The sequence below is a fragment of the Pipistrellus hanaki genome (genome assembly GCF_964339955.1).
Source record: "Pipistrellus hanaki genome assembly, chromosome: 15".
NCBI lineage: Eukaryota > Metazoa > Chordata > Mammalia > Chiroptera > Vespertilionidae > Pipistrellus > Pipistrellus hanaki.
Window position 1 is genome coordinate 46,121,401 of NC_140517.1, and position 17,949 is coordinate 46,139,349.

At 55.5% G+C, this 17,949-nt stretch overlaps 2 protein-coding genes across 2 annotated transcripts in view; one reads left to right on the plus strand and one right to left on the minus strand.

Annotated features, from left to right (window-relative positions):
- The window catches only part of LOC311633325 (protein KASH5-like), a 33,503-nt gene that overhangs the window by 12,529 nt on the left and 3,025 nt on the right, over positions 1-17,949 (plus strand). The window contains exons 10-19 of the mRNA XM_084905810.1: positions 3,279-3,356; positions 3,601-3,657; positions 4,072-4,131; positions 4,819-4,883; positions 5,038-5,125; positions 5,370-5,507; positions 7,771-7,817; positions 9,352-9,397; positions 10,523-10,587; positions 10,658-10,783. Coding sequence (XP_084761936.1) covers positions 3,279-3,356; positions 3,601-3,657; positions 4,072-4,131; positions 4,819-4,883; positions 5,038-5,125; positions 5,370-5,507; positions 7,771-7,817; positions 9,352-9,397; positions 10,523-10,587; positions 10,658-10,783 — 770 coding nt within the window. The remainder of the gene's footprint in view (positions 1-3,278; positions 3,357-3,600; positions 3,658-4,071; positions 4,132-4,818; positions 4,884-5,037; positions 5,126-5,369; positions 5,508-7,770; positions 7,818-9,351; positions 9,398-10,522; positions 10,588-10,657; positions 10,784-17,949) is intronic.
- On the minus strand, positions 14,291-15,345 carry PTH2 (parathyroid hormone 2; the record flags this gene model as incomplete). The annotated part of the gene is made up of 2 exons (XM_084906284.1): positions 15,185-15,345; positions 14,291-14,462 (listed from the first exon to the last, which is right to left on the minus strand). The coding sequence occupies exons 1-2, from the start codon at positions 15,307-15,309 to the stop codon at positions 14,291-14,293; spliced, it is 297 nt and encodes a 98-aa protein (XP_084762410.1). The 5' UTR covers positions 15,310-15,345.

The following is a 17,949-nucleotide window of genomic DNA, read 5'->3' on the forward strand; positions in this document are numbered from 1 at the left end:
ACGGAGAGAGGACCCCAACGAAAGCAAAAGGAATAAGCAGGGCGAATGGCAGCAGCAGCCTGCTCTTCCCGCCCAGAAGGCCTGTTGCCAGGTCAAGTGCCTTGAGCTGTGCCTGGGACATCCTAGGCGCTCAATAAGAGCTATTCTTGGATCCCCCTCCACCTTTCTCCCCACTGGCTGCTGCCTCAGAGCATCTATAGATCCAGTTCTCAAGTTACAGTAGAATAATGCTGGAGTGAGGGACACTCAGACACTCAGCTTTCCCTGGGAGCACCTACGGAGCAGGGCTCAGGTTACTGCAGGAGAGGCAGGAGCGGCTGAGTAACCAGGTCCCTGCCGAGCAGCCCAGGATCCAGCCTGCACATCCCAACCAGGTGAACAGCTGTTGACACAGCATTCCTGGCCCGTCCTTCCTCCGCCCTTCACCTGGCATCCAGGCTGGCTGGGACTGGGCGGGAGGGAGGGCAGCTGATGGAGGACTTGCAGGGAAGCTGGGCTGGAAAGGAGGAGGGACTGGCCTTGGTATCCCCAGGGGCACCAGGATGAGGGATGTGGCAAGGGAAATAACTGCCTCCATGCCCAGAAATGTTTTCCCCATGATCCCTCATCAAAACTCATGCAACTTGCTAGGTTTTTGGCGCCCAAAAACTCTAGAATGGAATTTGGGGCATTTTATTCTCAGTGCTATTTCATAGCTAGCCCTGCCCACTGCGCTCTCCTGGCCTGCTTCCCTCCACCCCCCACCCCCACCCCCAACCCTCCCATAATTCTCCTCACCCTTGAGGATTCCGCCCCAGCACTGCCTCCTCAGGAAGCTCCGCATCAGGGCTCCCAGCAGGCCCAGGCCCTAGTCCTCAGCAGAATCCACCTCACTCATTATCAGCTTCTGCGCTGGTCTCCACCTCTAGTAATGAACTAGGACAAGAGATGCAGCTGGTTCCCCTTGGTCACCCAAGGCTTCATCTGGCTCAGAGGAGAGTCAGGTTATAAGCACAGAATTTGGGGTCAGATTTGAGTTGAGTCCACTTACCATGTGACCTTGGCCAAGTTTTTTAACTTCTCTGCTCCTCAGTGTCCTCTCTAAAATTGGGGGTGACAGCAGTTATAAAACTATGTTAGGACAGCCAGACATTACATTCTTCCCGAATGGCACAGGACATGCATCACAACACCCATGAAATCTGCCTGCCAAAAATTTGAACGAAGTCTGGACTCGGCCCTAGACCTACCCACCAGTGTATAGGAAATAAGATGCAGGGACATGGTGAATGTCCCCATGGAGGAGAAGAACACAGTAAACCAAGTGCCCCATTTCTACAAGACAGATAACATGGTTTCTTCCACAAAAGAAACCCCAAAAATGCCAGGATTGGAAAGTGGGGGATCACTCCGATAAAAAGGATTGAGACATTTCAACCAAAAGCCTGTGGATCCTCATTCAAACAAAATAAATGTGAAACATTTGAAGGAGGAAAAAAAACACAACTTTCGAGTGAGAAGATATTAAGGAATTATTAATTTTGTATGGGTGATAATGGTAGGTATTATGGTTTTGCTAAAGGTAGGGTCCTTAAGTAGGAGATTAAAATGCAGGAGTAGTTAAATGTGAAATAATATGATGCCTGGGATTTGCTTTAAAATAATCTGGTTAAACCCCAAACAAAACGAAACAAAATCACCTGCATGATAGAGGAGAAACAAACTGGGAAACTGTATAATTATTGAAGCTGGATGATTGGTAAAGGGTTTCATTACACTTTTATTTTTACTTTTGTATGTAAAAATCCAAAATTTTAAAAATATTTGTAAGATTTTTTTCTTTTTTTTTTCTTTTTCTTTTTAAAAAAATATATTTTATTGCTTTTGTACAGAGAGGAAGGGAGAGAGATAGAGTTAGAAACATCGATGATGAGAGAGAGTCATGGATCAGCTGCCTCTTGCACACCCCCTAGTGGGGATATGCCCACAACCAAGGTACATGCCCTTGACTGGAATCGAACCCGGGACCTTTCAGTCCCCAAGCCGACGCTCTATCCATTGAGCCAAACCGGTTTCAGCTGTAAGATTTTTTTCAATTAAAGTTTACGTTCAATATTATTTTGTATTGATTTCAGGTGTATACATAGTGGTTAGACAACCATATACTTTAAAAAGTGGTCCCCTGATATTTCCAGTACCTACTTGGCACCATTTATAATTATCATAATATTATTGTCTACATTTTCTATGCTGTACCTTACATCCCCATAACTATTTTGTAACTATGATCTGTACCTAATCCCTTCACCTTTTTCACCTAGTTCCCTAAACTCCCTTCCCTTCTAGCAACCATCAGTCTGTTCTTGGTATCTATAAACCTGTTTCTGTTTTGTTTGTTCACTTATATTTAGTTTAGATTCCACATAAAACTATGTTGAATATAACACTTACCAAACTCTTGATATATGTCGGGCACTGTTCTAAATATTTGTGCTAATAACATGTATTTGACTAATTACCATCTATAGACCTGGGGAAGTCACTCAACCTTTATGTGCCCGAGTTGCTTTTTTTTTTTAATTGATTTTTATTTTATATATTTAAATATATTTTATTGATTTTTTTACAGAGAGGAAGGGAGAGGGATCGAGTACTAGAAACATTGATGAGAGAAGAATATCAACCAGCTGCCTCTTGCATACCCCGCACTGGGGATGTGCCCGCAACCAAGGTACATGCCCTTGACCCTTCAGTCCGCAGGCCGACGCTCTGTCCACTGAGTCAAACCAGTTTTGACTTTTAATTGATTTTTAAAGAAAGAGAAACATCAGTTTTTGTTCCACTTATGCATTCATTTCATTGGTTGCTTCTTGTATGTGCCCTGACCAGGGATGAAATCCACAACCTCAGCATATGGGTATAACACTCTAACCAATTAAGCTACCCAGCCAGAGCTGATTTGCTTTTATCTTTAACATAGGGGGTAAGAAATGAGGTTTTTTACTCATTTACTGCAAGGTGCTCAGTAAATGTTACCAAGTATCTTATTTAGTCCTCACAGCAGCCCCATGAAGTAGGCTCTATCTCATCTTCATTTTTACGGATGGGGGATGGACTGATGCACAGAGAAACCAAAGCTGAGATTCCATAGGATGCTCAGAGGGGTTTCATGGGCTAACACACATAAAGTGCTTAGCATGAAGCCTGCCTGATGCACAGCCCGTGTCAGCAAATGTCTACTGTGGGTATTGGCCTCGCCATGTGCTGACGTGAACATAACCAGCCATTCCCCCCTCCAGAATGGGAAGCTGCTGGCCGAGCGGGATGGAGTGAAGAGGAGGACTGAGGAGCTGGCCGTGGAGAAGGATGCTTTGAAGGTGCTCCCCTCCCTGGCACCTTGGCAACTTCCCACCACCCCAGGGCCCTATGTGCCATCTCCAGTCTCAGCCACCAAGGCCTGGTGACAGCTAGGACTTCCATCAAGCCGTCAGGTTCCCAGGCCTACCGGGCAACTTGGCTGAGATCCCTGTCCGCGTAGCCAATGTCCAGAGCCCTGGAGGGAGGTTGGGGAGAGGGCTTCGGGGGTGGGCAGGACAGACGGACAGACTCCTTCCTTGGCAGCGGCAGCTCTATGAGTGTGAACGCCTCATTTGCCAGCGAGACACTGACCTCTCCGAGGTAAGGGGCTGGGTGACATTTGCTTCCCTGTGCACCAGCCCATCTCCTGCCCTGAGTCAGGAAAGGGAGGCCTGCCTGGCTCTAATCCCGGGGTAAGCACACCGCCCTGAGAGGTCACAGGGTTCCACCGAGGTCACAAGCACAGCCCTGCAGGGTCATGCCTGTGCTCTGCAGCTGAGCTGGGAAATGCCTCTCAGGTTCCCAGATGTCCCAGGGGTTCTGTGGTCCAAGTACATCCGCTCTTGCCTGCCTAGGTTCTCCCTGTTACTCTCCTTCAGTTCTCCTACCCCTCCCCAGCCCTAAGGATCTCCTCATGAGCCCCCCAAGCTCTCCCCCACACTGGCACACCTCCACTCCTAGCCTCAGTGTCTTTATGAGGTTGGGCCCAGACTCATTGGCTTTGGGCTTTCCCAGCGCACGTGCCACGCAGAGAGTCTGGCCAAGACCTTGGAAGAGTACAGAACCACCACCCAGGTAAGGCAGGCTCCCTCGCCCGCCCTTGGCGGCCCCCTGCTTGGCCTGGCTCTCCCCACTTCTCTTGCCATCTCTGAGATTTACTGCCTCTTTCTGTTTCTCACTCTGCCTCAGGTCTTCTCCTCTCACTTCCATCTCCACTGTCTGATGTATGTCCCTCTGTCTTACTCACTCTGTCTTTTGGCTTTTTCCCTGTCTTTCATTTCTCTCCCTCTGTGTATCTCTGTTTTCCGTTCACTTTTATTCTCTGTGGGTGTCTTCTCACCACATCGCCCCTCCTCCTCTCTCTGTGTATCTGCCTGGCGTATGTAGGTCCTTGTCTCAGCCCCTCTCTGGATCTAGTGCGTCTCTCAGGGAGACTCCTGTCTCTGTCCCTGGTCTTTAGGAGACTCGTACACCTCCTGTGTCTCTTGCCTCTCTTCGAATCTGTTTCCGTCCATGCTTTATTGTTCCACATGTCTCATCTCCGCCTTCCTCTGCTTGGCTTTCCTGGCTGGCAGTTACCTTCTGGGTTCCTGCTGCTCTGTCTCTCCGTAGCCTCCTGTTTGTCACTGCTTTCTTCCCCGTGTCTCTTGGCGGTGTGTGTCTTGAGGAAAGAGGTCAGGGGAGTAAAATTGACCTTGGAAGAGGACCAAGGCGGCGGGGGGAGAATGGAAAACCAGGTGTCCCTCACTCCCTCCTTTGCAGGAACTGCGGTTGGAAATCTCTCACCTGGAGGAGCAGCTGAGTCAGATCCATCAGGGGCCAGATGAGTGAGTGGAACATGAGGGTGGAGGAGGCAGGAGGAGAACCCAAGGGCAGGACCTCAGCCTCCGGCCCCACAGTGGGCAAGGGTGTCAGCCCCAGCATAGGCCGCTGGCCAGGTGGTGGGCAGGCACAGAGGCCCCCTCCTGACTGTGTGGCCAGGCTACCCAAAGGGGCTCAGGCGAGAGGAGTGGACTGGACCACGCTGCTGCCCCCATCCCTGGGTGTGGAGATCCATGCCATTCAGCAGGTGGGTCTGCCACCCTGGGAACACCCCAAACTCTGACCCAGCTCTGACTCACCCTAACTCACCGTCTCCTCAGGACCATCTGTCCTAACCTCTCCTTATCCGATTCTTCATCCTGGCAACAAACTCTTCCTGGGTCCCGCTTCCACCCTCCCCAGCCCAGCCTCATATCAGCTCCTTCCACCCCCCACCCCACCCCACAGCCCATCTCCATCCCCATCTCTGACCCGGCCCTCCCTGACCTCAGAAACAACTTTCCCAGAAACAGGAAGAGGCAGCCACCCATCTCTCCAGCCCGCTGTGCGGGGTGTGGCGGTGGGAGGACCGCACCAGTGAGAGCGATGAGGAAGCTGAGTTTCTGCCTGAAGCCCCGGCTGAGGGGCAGGTGAGCACGGGAGGGGCCATGAGACCAGTGGAGGCCAGAACTGGGAAAAGGGCCAGGGACCCCACGTACCTGTCTGTCCCATTCAATAGGCAATCGTTCACGGAGGGACACGGAACCCAAGCCAGACAGGACACCGTCCTGCCTCCTGGGGACTGGCCTGCTAGTTGCAGGCAAAAATGAAGAAAGCAAACACATTCCTTTGTGATTGTGATTGTTGTTGTTTAGGAAACACTGTCAGAAATCCCCTTATTTAAGATGGTACTACACCCTGGCCAGTGTGGCTCAGTTGTTAGGAACATCATCCAATACACTGAAGGGTCTCAGGTTCAATTCCCAGTCAGGGCACATCACCAGGTTGCGGGTGCATATGAGTGGCAACCAATCAGTGTTTCTCACATCAGTGTTTCCTCTTTCTCCCTCCTCTGCCTCCCTCTCCCTCTCCCTCTCTCTCAAATCAATAAAAAACGTATCTTCAGGTAAGGATTAAAACAAAAACTTTAACATTTTTAAAAATTAAAAAAATGGTACTACATACATTTACAAAACAGTCAAGGAGATATAAAGCACAGCATAAGGAATATAGTCAATAATATTGTAATAACTGTGTTTTGGAAATATAGGGGGGTATTGGAAATATAGGGGGGACATTCTATAAAGTATATGAGTGTCTAACCACTGTGCTGTACACCTGAAGCCAATACAAAATAATATTGAAAGTAAACTGTAATTGAAAAAAATTTTAATTGTTACTAAATCCTAAAAAAAATAAATAGAATGGTACTGCAGTGGGAGTGAACAGTATTTCCTGACACTGTAAAGATACATTAAACCCACTATGAAATCTTGAATTCAGCAGTAGCCATTATTGCCTGGCCTGGTGTGTTCAGTGGTTAGAGTGTTGGCCCACAGACCAGAGGATCCTGAGTTCAATTCTCCATCAGGGGCGCATACCTTCGGGATTTATTCCCAGCCTCATTAGGGGTGCCTACAGGAGGCAACCAGTGGCTGTGTCTCCCTCACAATGAGGTTTCTCTCTCTCTGTCCCTCCCTCTTCCTCCCTTCCACTCTCTCTAAAAATCAGTGCAAAAAAATATCTTCAGGTGAGGATTAACAAATTTAAAAAGTAGTGATTGTTTTATGAATTTTGTAATAACCTGAACAATAATATTACATAATTTTAAATAACTGAGGCAACTCATCTTTTTTTTTTTTTAATATATTTTATTGATTTTTTACAGAGAGGAAGGGAGAGGGATAGAGAATCAGAAACATCGATGAGAGAGAAACATCAACCAGCTGCCTCCTGCACACCCCCTACCGGGGATGTGCCCACAACCAATGTACATGCCCTTGACTGGAATCGAACCTGGGACCCCTCAGTCCGCAGACCGACGCTCTATCCACTGAGCCAAACCAATTTCGGCTCATCTTTTTTTTTTTTTTTTTCATCCTCACCCAAGAATATTTTTCCATTGATTTTTAGAGTAGAAGGGACAGAGAGCTAGAGAAATATCGATGTGAGAGAGAGACATTTACTGGCTGCCTCCTGCACACACGCCGCCCAGGGCCAGCAATTGATCCTGAAACTACAACACATGTTTCTAACCAGAATTGAACCTGGGACCATTCAATCCGCAGGCCAATGCTCTGTCCACTGAGCCAAACTGGCTAGGGCGACACAACTCATCTTTAATGTTCACACTAAGAAGTGAGATAGAAACATCAATGATGAGAGAGAATCATTGATCGGCTGCCTCCTGCAGGGCCCTCTACTGGGGATTCAGCCTGCAGCCCAGGCATGTGCTCTGACTGGGAATCAAACTGTGACTTCCTGGTTCATAGGCCAACACTCAACCACTGAGCCACACCGGCCTGGCTCAGGGATGCATTTAGAAAACAGTGCCAAGCTGAATGAGATGTCTGGAGAAAACAGAGGGACCTTGGTCCTGAGGGAGATCAAATGATCCAAGACTGGGACCCTGGGAGGATCATGGGGTTTGAAAGGGACCACTGAGCCCCTTTGGGCCCAGGTGAGAAGTTTGGGGACCTGGTCTCCTGGGTTCTGAAGAGGAAGAAGGGCTTGGAGTGGTCTAGAACCACGCCCCAGTTTCTGGTTTCTGCTGGGGGGGGGGGGGTGAGGGGGATAGAGCCGTCCCCAAGGAGGGGGCCCAAGAGGAAGGCAAGTTTTTAAGAAGATGGTGAATTCTTGAGGTGGTGTAGCCCGGAGGTCTAACCTCTTTTCTTCCCCCAAATGAACCTCCAGGGAGAGCCAGCGTACCAGCATGGAGGAAGGAAGGAGCAGTCAGTGTGGTAAGAAGCCTGCTGCTCCCAACCCCATCCTCTGCCTCCAGGTGACACCGATTCTCAGGCAGAGGGAATAGGACTTTAAAAGCCCTGCTGGAGCCTCATCACCTACTCATTCACTCACTCACTCACTCACTCACAGGCTGAGGCGGCCCTGGCCTGGGCACCGGCATGAGTCAGATCCAGCCCTGCCCGCAGAGGCTCCGGCCCACAGGGTCCCAGGAGGACATCGGTGCCTGGCCCCCTGGGGGGGGCTTCCTGGGGAGGCGATGCCTGAATGGGGTCTTGCAAGAGTGGTGTTCGCATAGGACACCCTTAGAAAAGGAAGGTCATTATCAGGAAGACGGGGCAGCTCAGTCACCAGGTCGCTCTCGCTGAACACGCCTCTCCAGTGCCTGAAGGGAACCTGGGACAAATGAGCAGCCAGGCAGTCAGGAAATCACGAGGGTTCAAATCCCAGCTCAGTCCTTCTGTGATGGAGGACGGTCGGGCAGTTGGCATGATGCCGTGGGCCTGTGATTGTTAGGAGCTTGTGTGCAGGCCTTTGAGGAGAGGGAAAGCACTAGATGTCTGCAGGAACCCTCCTCAGGGCCCTGTCCTTGGGGCGTGCGGTTTCCTGTGGTGCCACCCTCTCCCCACCCCTCTTCAGCTCCTGGCTGTCACACTAATGAGCTGCCTGCCATGGCTCTAATTGGACTGCCTGGGAAAGCTGAGGTTGGGAGGGACGGGGCCCGGAGATGTGACCTCCCCTCAGTCACCGGACATGGGAGGGAGAAGGAGGGGAGCAGCAGCCGGAGCAGGGGCTGGGCATCTGAATCGGGGGGCAGGGGTAGTGTGATGCACAGATCGGGAAGAAGGGGGGAGGGAGGCAGTGAAGTGCAGTGGCCCTGGAAGTGGCGAGGGTGAAGGGCCTGAACCTTGAGGGGCTGGGTGCCTTTTGGGGTGCTGGCTGAGGAAACAGCTGTATCCTGAGGGCTTTGGGCCTGAAACCGGAGGGCCAAACCCCTTGTTCCCTGTGGAGGTGATGGCTGGGGGTGTGGACATCTGGGCCTCCAGCGATATCCAGGCTGGCATCTTGAGACCGAGCTCTAAAGAGGCATTGCAGGGCTCAGGCACCTGCGAGCCTCGGGGGGGCAGAGGCTGGGGCTCACCCCCCCCCCCCCCGAGAAATGGTCTAGGATGGCAGTGGGCCTTCCATGGTTGGATTCTGGAGTCCAAGTCATGGAAAAAGGTCCAGTGAGACAGGCTCAGTGAAAAGGGTGCGCCCAGCGGGTAGGAAGTCGGGGAGGGTCCCTCGGGCCCTGGTCTGAGCTTGGTGCTTGGGGAGTGAGAGCTGGAAGCTCGCTCCTCGCGGGGCATCACGGAGCCCCGAGGAAGCCCCTGAGATGAAGAGACCCTCGCACCCTCTTTGAGGCCACAGATCCAGGTCCATTGCCCTTAAGGCCCCAACTTGGAAGGTTGAGCCTCCCCTGAGCCCCTCACAGGCAGGTGGGAGCCAGGCAGAGGGAAGACGCTTGCAGCGACATTGTTGTTGCCCCAGGTTGCCCAGAAGAGAGGAAGAGGAGGAAACGGAGATCCACGTCACGGTAGGCAGTCCCCAGCACCCCTCCCCAGCACCCCTCCGCAGTCCCCATCCGCTCCAGCCTTGGAGGGACTGGTGTCATCACAGCTCCTCCCCAGCTGCCGCTGCACCCTCACTTCCCTGCACAGACAGGAAAATCGTTTGGCCGAGAGCTAACAAGGCCCTCGCTGCAGCTAATGAGAGCGGATGGTGCTGAGGTGGTGGCCTACGGGCTAGTGGGCGGCCAGAATGTTCCCAGGGGACACCCCCCCTCCCCCAAGCGCACACAAGGCTGCAGCCGCCACGCCACCGCCTCACTGACACGCTACACCCCCGGATTGCGAAAATGCACACGCACATGCGCCCACACACAGGAAAGGGCCAGGCCCTGTGCTTTTCAGTCCCCATTCCCAGACAAGGAAAGGGAGGAGGGAAAAGTGACGTGAGGGAGGAGCCTGCAGCCCTCGGCTGAGGGGGTGAGAGCCCGAGTGTGTGCCAGGCTCTGCTCAGGCCCCTGGACCCTGCAGGGTCCCACCACCCCACATGGGCTCTGAGCAGCCCGAATGCAGAGCCCACCTCCCTCCTGCCACACCCTCTGTGGAGCCCGGTCCCCCCATGTGTCCTCGGGCGGCGGGCGGGGTGAGGGTTAAGGATCCTGCCAGAAAGAGCCTGGCCCCAGGCCTGACACCGAGCAGGCCTGACGCAGTAGGTGGCAGTGGTGAAGGTGGTAACTGGTGTCCTGTTATTGGTTATTTATTCTGTCTTTTTATTGCCATTGGACACTTCAGAATCCAGTGGAAGTGGAACTAATCAAATTGAACAGCTCACACCGTATCGGGCACTCACTATGTGCCAGCTCTGTTCTGAGCCCACACCCACTTTTTTTAACCTGAATTCACTCAGTTTCCACTTAGGCCTGTGAGGTGGGCCCTGTCCTCACCCCTGTCCAGCAGGTGGGGACAGTGGGGCGTGGAGAAGTGGGGTGACGTGCCAAAGGGCACAGGCCAGAAGCTGGCAGAGCTTGGCCCCCACCTGGCAGTGTGTTTGGGGGAAGCTCGCACTGAGCCATTCATTCGCTGTTCCACCCCCTTCCATGAGGTCACTGCCCGGGACCCCTGTCCCAAGTTTGTCATCTCCCGTGTCCTTCCAGGCTGATCTCTCCATCCTTCTGGGAGACCCTCACCCTGGAGACATTCCAAGAAGCCCTCCTGAGAGGTACGAGGACACAGGACGGGGAGGGAACGGGGGACAAGGTGCAGTGTGACTGCCTGCCCCCTCCCCCCAGCAGCCCCTCCCAGCCAGACCTGCAGCACGCGCTGGTGCCTGTGGAGAGGAAGCTGGTTCCAGTTAGGAGGCCAGTCTGGAGCCACTTCTGCCTGTGCCCCCTGCACCCCCAACCCCAGCAGCTCAGGTGAGCCCCACGGCCGCCCCAAAAGGAAGGTGGTGGTCAGCCATCGGGACACAGACTCCCCGGGCCTGCCCTGAGCGCCGTCCTGCCACCCCACAGGGTCACGCGGCGGCCGCTGATTCCCACTCCCGTCCTGGGTCTCCTGCTGCTGCTGCTGCTCTCCGTCCTGCTGCTGGGCCAGCGCCCGCCCCCCGCCTGGCCCCACCTCCAGCTCTGCCACCTCGGCCCCCCGCCAGTGTGAGCCAGGCCCCCCGCCTCAGCAGTGTCCAGTTCAGGGAATTTCTCGGTGGTTCCTGTTGTGCCACTGTTAGCAAGACCCCAGATGCAGTTCAGTACTCCAGAGTCCATACCCCGGAATGGGGTCTTTAAGTGACATCTCTTGGTTTTGTGATGTTTTTTTACTACATTTCTTGATAATAGCGAAACACGCCCACTAATGGAGCAGGTGCTAGGGATTCATTTCCTCACAAACGAGCCTGGAGAACAACACGAGGCCCACAGCTGCTAGTGCTCTGAGCCGGTGACCCTCCGGCCCTTCCCTCCTGCTCCGGGGAGGGCGGCCATTGTGGCTTCACCCATCATCTCTGCAGAGGTGATGAGACCTCTTTTATGAAGAAAAGCAGAGCCTCCCGGAGCAGCCGCGGGCCTGTGTTTGTATCCTGTTGGCCGGACTCTTGGGCATCCTCACCCCTCGCTGCGAGGAGACCAAGCGCCTCTCCTGGCGGGAGAGGGGGAGGCGGTGTGGGCCAGGCACACAGCACCGGTGTCTGTCTGCCATGCAGAGGGCCAGCGGGAGGTGGACCATTTGTCACCCCACAAACAGCTGCCACAGCTGGGCCTTAAAAGATAACGCTGCAGAGAACAGGCCTCCGCGTCAGCTGAGGAGCGTGCGTTTCCCAGGGGTGATGGGAGGTTTGGGGGGTTTTGTTGCTTGTTTTTGGTTATTTATGTCTTCATTGAGGTGTAACTTACAGATAAATGGACAAATCTTGATCAGCTGGATGAATTTCTGCATATGTAAACATTTGAAACTAAAACCCGACCCAGGTCAAGACACAGACCAGTTTCAGCACCACAGAGGCCTCCATGGGAGGTTTTGGGCAAGGGTGGGTCCCCCAAAAAAGGCACCCAACTCAGCCTGGAGGCTAGAGGTTTCTCCCCAGATCCATCCACCGGTGTAGTCTTGAAACGGGGATGACGCTGGTTACAATGAGCAGGGGCTGAGGAGGAAGCTGCTGGCAGAGGAAGTAGATGTGTGTGAAGACCAGGGCTGGGAAGGACCCTCCGTGTGAGAGCCACAGGCAGCACCGCGCTGCTGGGATTAAAGCCAAGAGCACGGCCAGCGTGGCTCAGTGGTTGAGTGTCAACCTATGAACCAGGAGGTCACAGTTCATTCCTGGTCTGGGCACGTGCCAGGGTTGAGGCAGCCAATCAATGATGCTCTCTCAGTACGAATGTTTTTCTCTCCTTCGCCCTTCCTCTTCGAAATCAATAAATATATATTTTTAAAAATTTAATGACAAGAAAATGATTTGGAGCCAGGAGGAATTGGAGACTACAGATGGTGAAATTAAGATAGAGAGGTGGGCAAGAGCCCATGAAGGGTTTCGGACACCAGCATGAACTTGATTCCTAAGTGCCCAAGAAAGGGCTGCGAGCAGAGAAGGGACAAAATCAGCGCAGAGTGGGAAAGAGACCGAGCCTGCACCGGGGAGGAGAATGGAGTGAGGCTGAGGCAGGAGGTGGGGAGAGGCTGGGGCTGGGCCCAGGTGGGAGAGGACGAGGTCTGAGAGGGGCCTGGTGTGCGGGTGGCACTGACAGGCTGTGAGGCAGGGGAAGAGGAAGGACAAGGACAGTGCCTCACCCAGAGGCTCAGAGACGAGGCCATCCCCAAGATGAGGAGCCTATGAGAAGGAGCTCACAGAGGATGGGGTGGGCGTCAGGGTTCCCAGGGTGGCTGGAGCGCTGAGCCTCAGTCTGGAATCGGAGGTCCGGGTGTCACCTGCCGTGGCGATCTCGGAGGAAGTGGAGTGTGGGAAGGGTACAGGCAGGACCCTGCCCTCCAGCACGAGGATGAGGCCACTCAGTGTCCAGAAGAGGGCCCGGCATGTGGTCACTGCTTGTAAGAGTGTAACTCCATTTCTCCATCAGCAGCGTGGGAAGGTTTAGACTCTGAAGTTGCACAGGTTGGGTTCCAGCAATCCTGTGCTTTGTTAGCGCTGGCAACTTGGGAAATTAGTCGTGACTTTCAGAGTCTTGTTTGTAAAATTGGGCCAATTCTGGATGATTTTGAAGATTCCAGCTATCTTAGAAACAGACACACCTCGTGGCCCGAAGGGCAATGACGGCGCGGTGCAAGTTATGGGAGAGCTTGCCAATCACCGAGTCCGCCCCGCCCCCTTCCCGTTGGCGGCCACGCCCAGCTTCCCCCTTTCGCGAGACCAATCACAGCGCGGTCCGCGCGAGCCGCGCCCAGGGCGGCTGAGAACAGGAGGCTGTCAGTCACCTTGGGGGCGGGGCTGACGGGCTGGCCGAGGCTCCAGAAAGGCGGGTTCTGATTGGCTGCCTTCTGCTTCCCTGGCAGCCAGGTGTCTCCCCGCCCCGCCCAGGACTCGGAGAGCCTGATTACTGGTTCCCTCCCTTTCCCCGCCCCAACCTGCCGCTCCGATGGTCTCCGCTGAAGACACAGAAAGCCCTGAAGAAGCTGCTGGACGCTGTTTCGAGAGGGGGAAACCCCTTCCTATCAAAAGGTTCGATTCGCGCGGGGCGCAGTTCTGAAGTCCTCATAGTGTCTGATTAATCCTCAGATGAGGAAAAGGAGACTCGGAGGTTAAGCCCTTTGGGGAGCCTGGTCTTCAGCGGCAGGTGCAGCTCACATCGGAGTCCCGGATCGCCCACTGTGCCCACAGAAGGGAATGGGGGATTTAGAAACTAGTGAGAGCTGGAAGGAAGGGAGACGGAGAGCCAAAGGGAGAAAATAGGACATGAAGGAGTCAGGCAGAGAGGAAAAAAGTGATGAAGAATGGAAGACTTTTAGGGGCAGCAAGAAGAGAGAGCTAGATTCCCAGGTGAAAGAGAAGTACGGAGACTCCGAGGAGGGAGGACAGATACCCAGAGAGCGACAGAGCCCCAGAGAAGGGGCAGTGACCTGGGAGAGAAATGGGGACAGAAACCCAGAGAGAACAGGGCCTGGGGGGGGGGGGGAACAGAGGCTCAGAACGAGGTGCAAATTACAGGGCGGGGCGGGTAGAGCAGAGAGGGAGAGGGGGCTATACATGAGTGGAGGGGACATTTTTTAGGGCGGGAAAGGGGACTGAGGCGGTGCTGGGCCCGCTCCCCCCCCCCCCACAACCCCTCCCCTAACACACACACACACTCACGCACACACACACACACACACACACACACACTCACATGCACGCACGCACACGCACACAAATGCACGCACACACCCGCAGGAAGGAGGCGGAGCCTGGCGCACAGTAGGGCCTTTATTGGCATTTTGCAGGCTCAGCGCGCGTCCAGCACCAGCAGCCTGTGCATGTAGGAGTCCAGCCAGCGGCGGCGCTCCAGGGCGGCCAGCAGCCTCGCGCGCTCCCGGAAGGCCGCGTCGTCCGCCAGGGCCAGGCTGCGCCGCGGGGGGCCGGCCGGGGCCGCCCAGGCTGCGCGGGGGGCGCGGGGGCTGCGGGGACGGAGAGGCGCGGTCAGCGCGGGCCCCGGCCTCCGCCCGCCACCCCTGTCCTCCTCGAGGTCTGACTCGAAGCCCGGTGGCTGCGCCGTCCGTGGGGCGGCCCGGTCTCCGACCTCTGCCCCTTGTGCTCCGCGTGGGTCTCTGTCTCTCTCTCCGGCTTCGGGGCTCTGAGCGCACAGACAGCCTGATGCCCTGGCCTGTCTCCGCCCAGCGCATCCCGAGAACCCAGTAACCGGGGTTCAAGGAGCGACCCGGTTCTGCTTTGACTCTTTTTTTTTAAAAAAAATATATTTTACTGATTTTTTCACAGAAAGGAAGAGAGAGGGATAGAGAGTTAGAAACATCGATGAGAGAGAATCATCGACCAGCTGCCTCCTGCACACCTCCTACTGGGGATGTGCCCGCAACCAAGGTACATGCCCTGGACCGGAATCGAACCTGGGACCCCTCAGTCCGCAGGCCGACGCTCTATCCACTGAGCCGCACCGGTTTGGGCTGACTCCTTTTTAAGTCCCTCAAGGCCTTCCCCAGCCCATATCGTTTTGTATCTCTGGCTGCTTCCCTGTCCACCCGCATCTCTACTCGCCCCCAGTATAGTCTCTGTCCTCTTTCCTGGTCTCTGCCGCCCTCTCTGCGCCTCTGTTCCCTTCCCCTGTGGTCCCCTTCCTCCCTCCCCGCTCCCTGGGAATCCTGGGCGCCCCCCGCGCACCTACCTGAGGACCCCCGCGGGGGGCAGGGCGGCGCCCGAGGCGGTGCGGGCGCCCCAGGGCACGAGCAGCAGCAGCAGCAGCAGCAGGACCCGCGCTCGGGAGCTCCGGGGCACCTGGCGAGCCTCCATCACCTGTGGAGGGAGAGACCGGGAAGGGCTCCGTGAGGCCCGCGGCCTGGCCCCGAGCCCCAGAGTGCTCCCACCCACGCCCCGCAGCAGCCAGACCCCAGGGCCCCTACCGCGCCGTGGACTGGGGCAGCGAGGCCCGCAGCCCCTTATATCCCTCCCGCAGCCCCCGCAGCCCCGCAGCCGGCGGGCAGTGACGCAGCCCGGGGGCCGGGGCGTGGGGTCAGCCTCCCCCAGGCTCATTAGGAGCCGCCGGCTGTAACGAGGCGCCGGGGGTGGGGGCCCCGCCGCTGCCTTGGCGGAGATCAACTAATTGGGACCCGGAGCTGGGTCCTGAGCTGGAAGCGGGAGGGGGGAGACGGACAGACAGAGGGGTGGACGCGAGGGGGTGTGTCAGAGGGATAAAAATAGAGACGGGCAGAGGGACCATCAGCGCAGAAGCCAGAGACACACAGAGAGAGAGAGACCGGAAAAGCCACAGGGAGGAATTGATGGGGAGAAGCAGACAAAGAGGTGAAGTAACCATGAGAAGAAAGGACAGAAGAAGGAAAAAAGAGGAAGAAGGAAAGGGAAAGGAAATGGACAAAGAGGGCCAGCTAGAGAGGAGGGAAAGATAGAAGGAAATGGAAGCACAGCCAGCTGGACAGAAATGGCCAGAGATAAATAAACCCCGGCAGAGAGAGAATCGGAGAGTGTGCGACAGGGAAGAGGAAAGGCAAGAGAAAACAAAGGGTTGTGTAGTAGGGTGTGGAGGCAGGTAAAATGACAGGAAAGCCGACACCGGTGTGGCTCAGTGGATAGAGCGTCGGCCTGCGGACTGAGGGGTCCCAGGTTCCATTCCGGTCAAGGGCGTATACATTGGTTGATGGCACATCCCCAGTGGGGGGTGTGCAGGAGGCAGCTGGTTGATGTTTCTCTCTCATCGACGACGTTTCTAGCTCTCTATCTCTCTCCCTTCCTCTCTGTGGAAAATCAATAAAATATATATTTTTTTAAATGACAGGAAAGTCTTCCAGAGCCCCGGGGAGGTGGGGAAAGGGACAGGACCCCGAGCTGCCCGGAGATGTGCCTGACCCTTCGGGGCGGGGGAGGAGGAGGGTGGGTGTTACGAAGATAAACCCCAATCCACACCCACTCTATTAAGAGGGTGCACTCTACACAGCGGGGAGGCGGGTAAAGGTGGGGGATTCCCAAAGGCAGTAGCAAGCTGGCAAGATGTGGGAAGCTGGACTCTGGTTCCCCGGAAGGGAGGGGGCCAGGGCCGGGGCTCCGGCTCCTGGGTTTGGATTCCTGGATTCCGGTGGAGGAGGGGTCTGGCTCTGAGGAGAAGGGGCTGAGGAGCCTGGCTCCTGGGTCTTGGCATAGGATGGCACCAGGGACTTCCATTTGGTTAGGCCAGATCAACTAACTCCCTTCCCCACTCTAGAGACAATGAGCTTTCTCCCCGTTGACTTCTAGAGAGAGTGGAAGGAGGGAGGAGGGAGAGAGGAACATAGATGAGAGAGCCGTATCTGTTAGCTGCCTCCTGCATGGGCCCCAGCCTGGGGCTGGGAAAACCTATAGCGAAGTATGTGCGTGCTCTTGACCAGGAATCTAACCTACAGCCCTTGGGTCTGCAGGCCGACCCTCTAGCCACTGAGCAAACCGGTCAGGACCGGAGACAATGCACTTTAGCTCTGTCCCTTTAAGATCCCAAGCTTGTTGCTAGGCTCCCAGGATCCCCAGGGAGGGGGTCAGGTGCCTCACCTGCGCCCTGGGACCCTCCCTCCCTCCTGCTGCCCCACCCAGAGCCATTCTGCGGCACTCACTGGTCTCTGCGCCCCGCTCTGCTCTCCTGCTGTCATCTTGGACCCCCCTGAACAGGTAGGAGGCCCAGGGCCCCACGTGACCCTGTCCCAGCCAGGTGTCCCCCAAGCCCACCTCCACCTGACCACAGGCGGCCCCCGAGCGAGACCCTGAAATCTAAGCTCCATCCTCAGGTAACAGAGACCTGAGTCCCCCAGGAGTCTGAGACGTTCAACCCGCGCCCCCCACACCCCTCTCTCTGGAAGACCCGAGACTCAGAGTTCCTAACCTTCTCGCTCAGGATCCCATGTCCTTCTCCCCGATATCCTGGCCCCCCCAGCCTGGCTCCCGCAAAATCCCCAGCATCTGAACCTTCCTGCTTCTCTCCAAAGAAGCAGGAATTGAGACCCACAGGGCCCTCCAGCCTCTGGGAATTGGGAGTCTGAACCCCCCCCCCCCCAGCAGACCAAGAGTCTCCCTCCTCCCTCCGATCCAGGGGTTCAGCCCCAGCCCCAGTCCTTCCTTCTGAGCCTCCCGATGTAAACAACTGTGGAGTCCAGGTGTGTGTGTGGGGGGGGGGGGGGAGGGGCTCGGAGAGGAAGGTAACCCCGGTCCATTCAGAGATCTACATCCTCCAAAGTCGAGGTTGAGGGGGTCTGGGGACTTAGAGAGGTGTCATTTCCCCCCAATTTTTCTGGGACCCCCTTGGGGAAACAGATAAGGAAATTAACTACGACTCCCAAGAAGCCCCGCGCCCGTGTCCCTTAGCTACGGCGGCCAGTGCCCCAGCCTTCAGGGACAGCGCAGGGAGGCTCTGCTTCCTGGGACCAGCCTGGCAGGGGCAGGGGAACGCCTGGG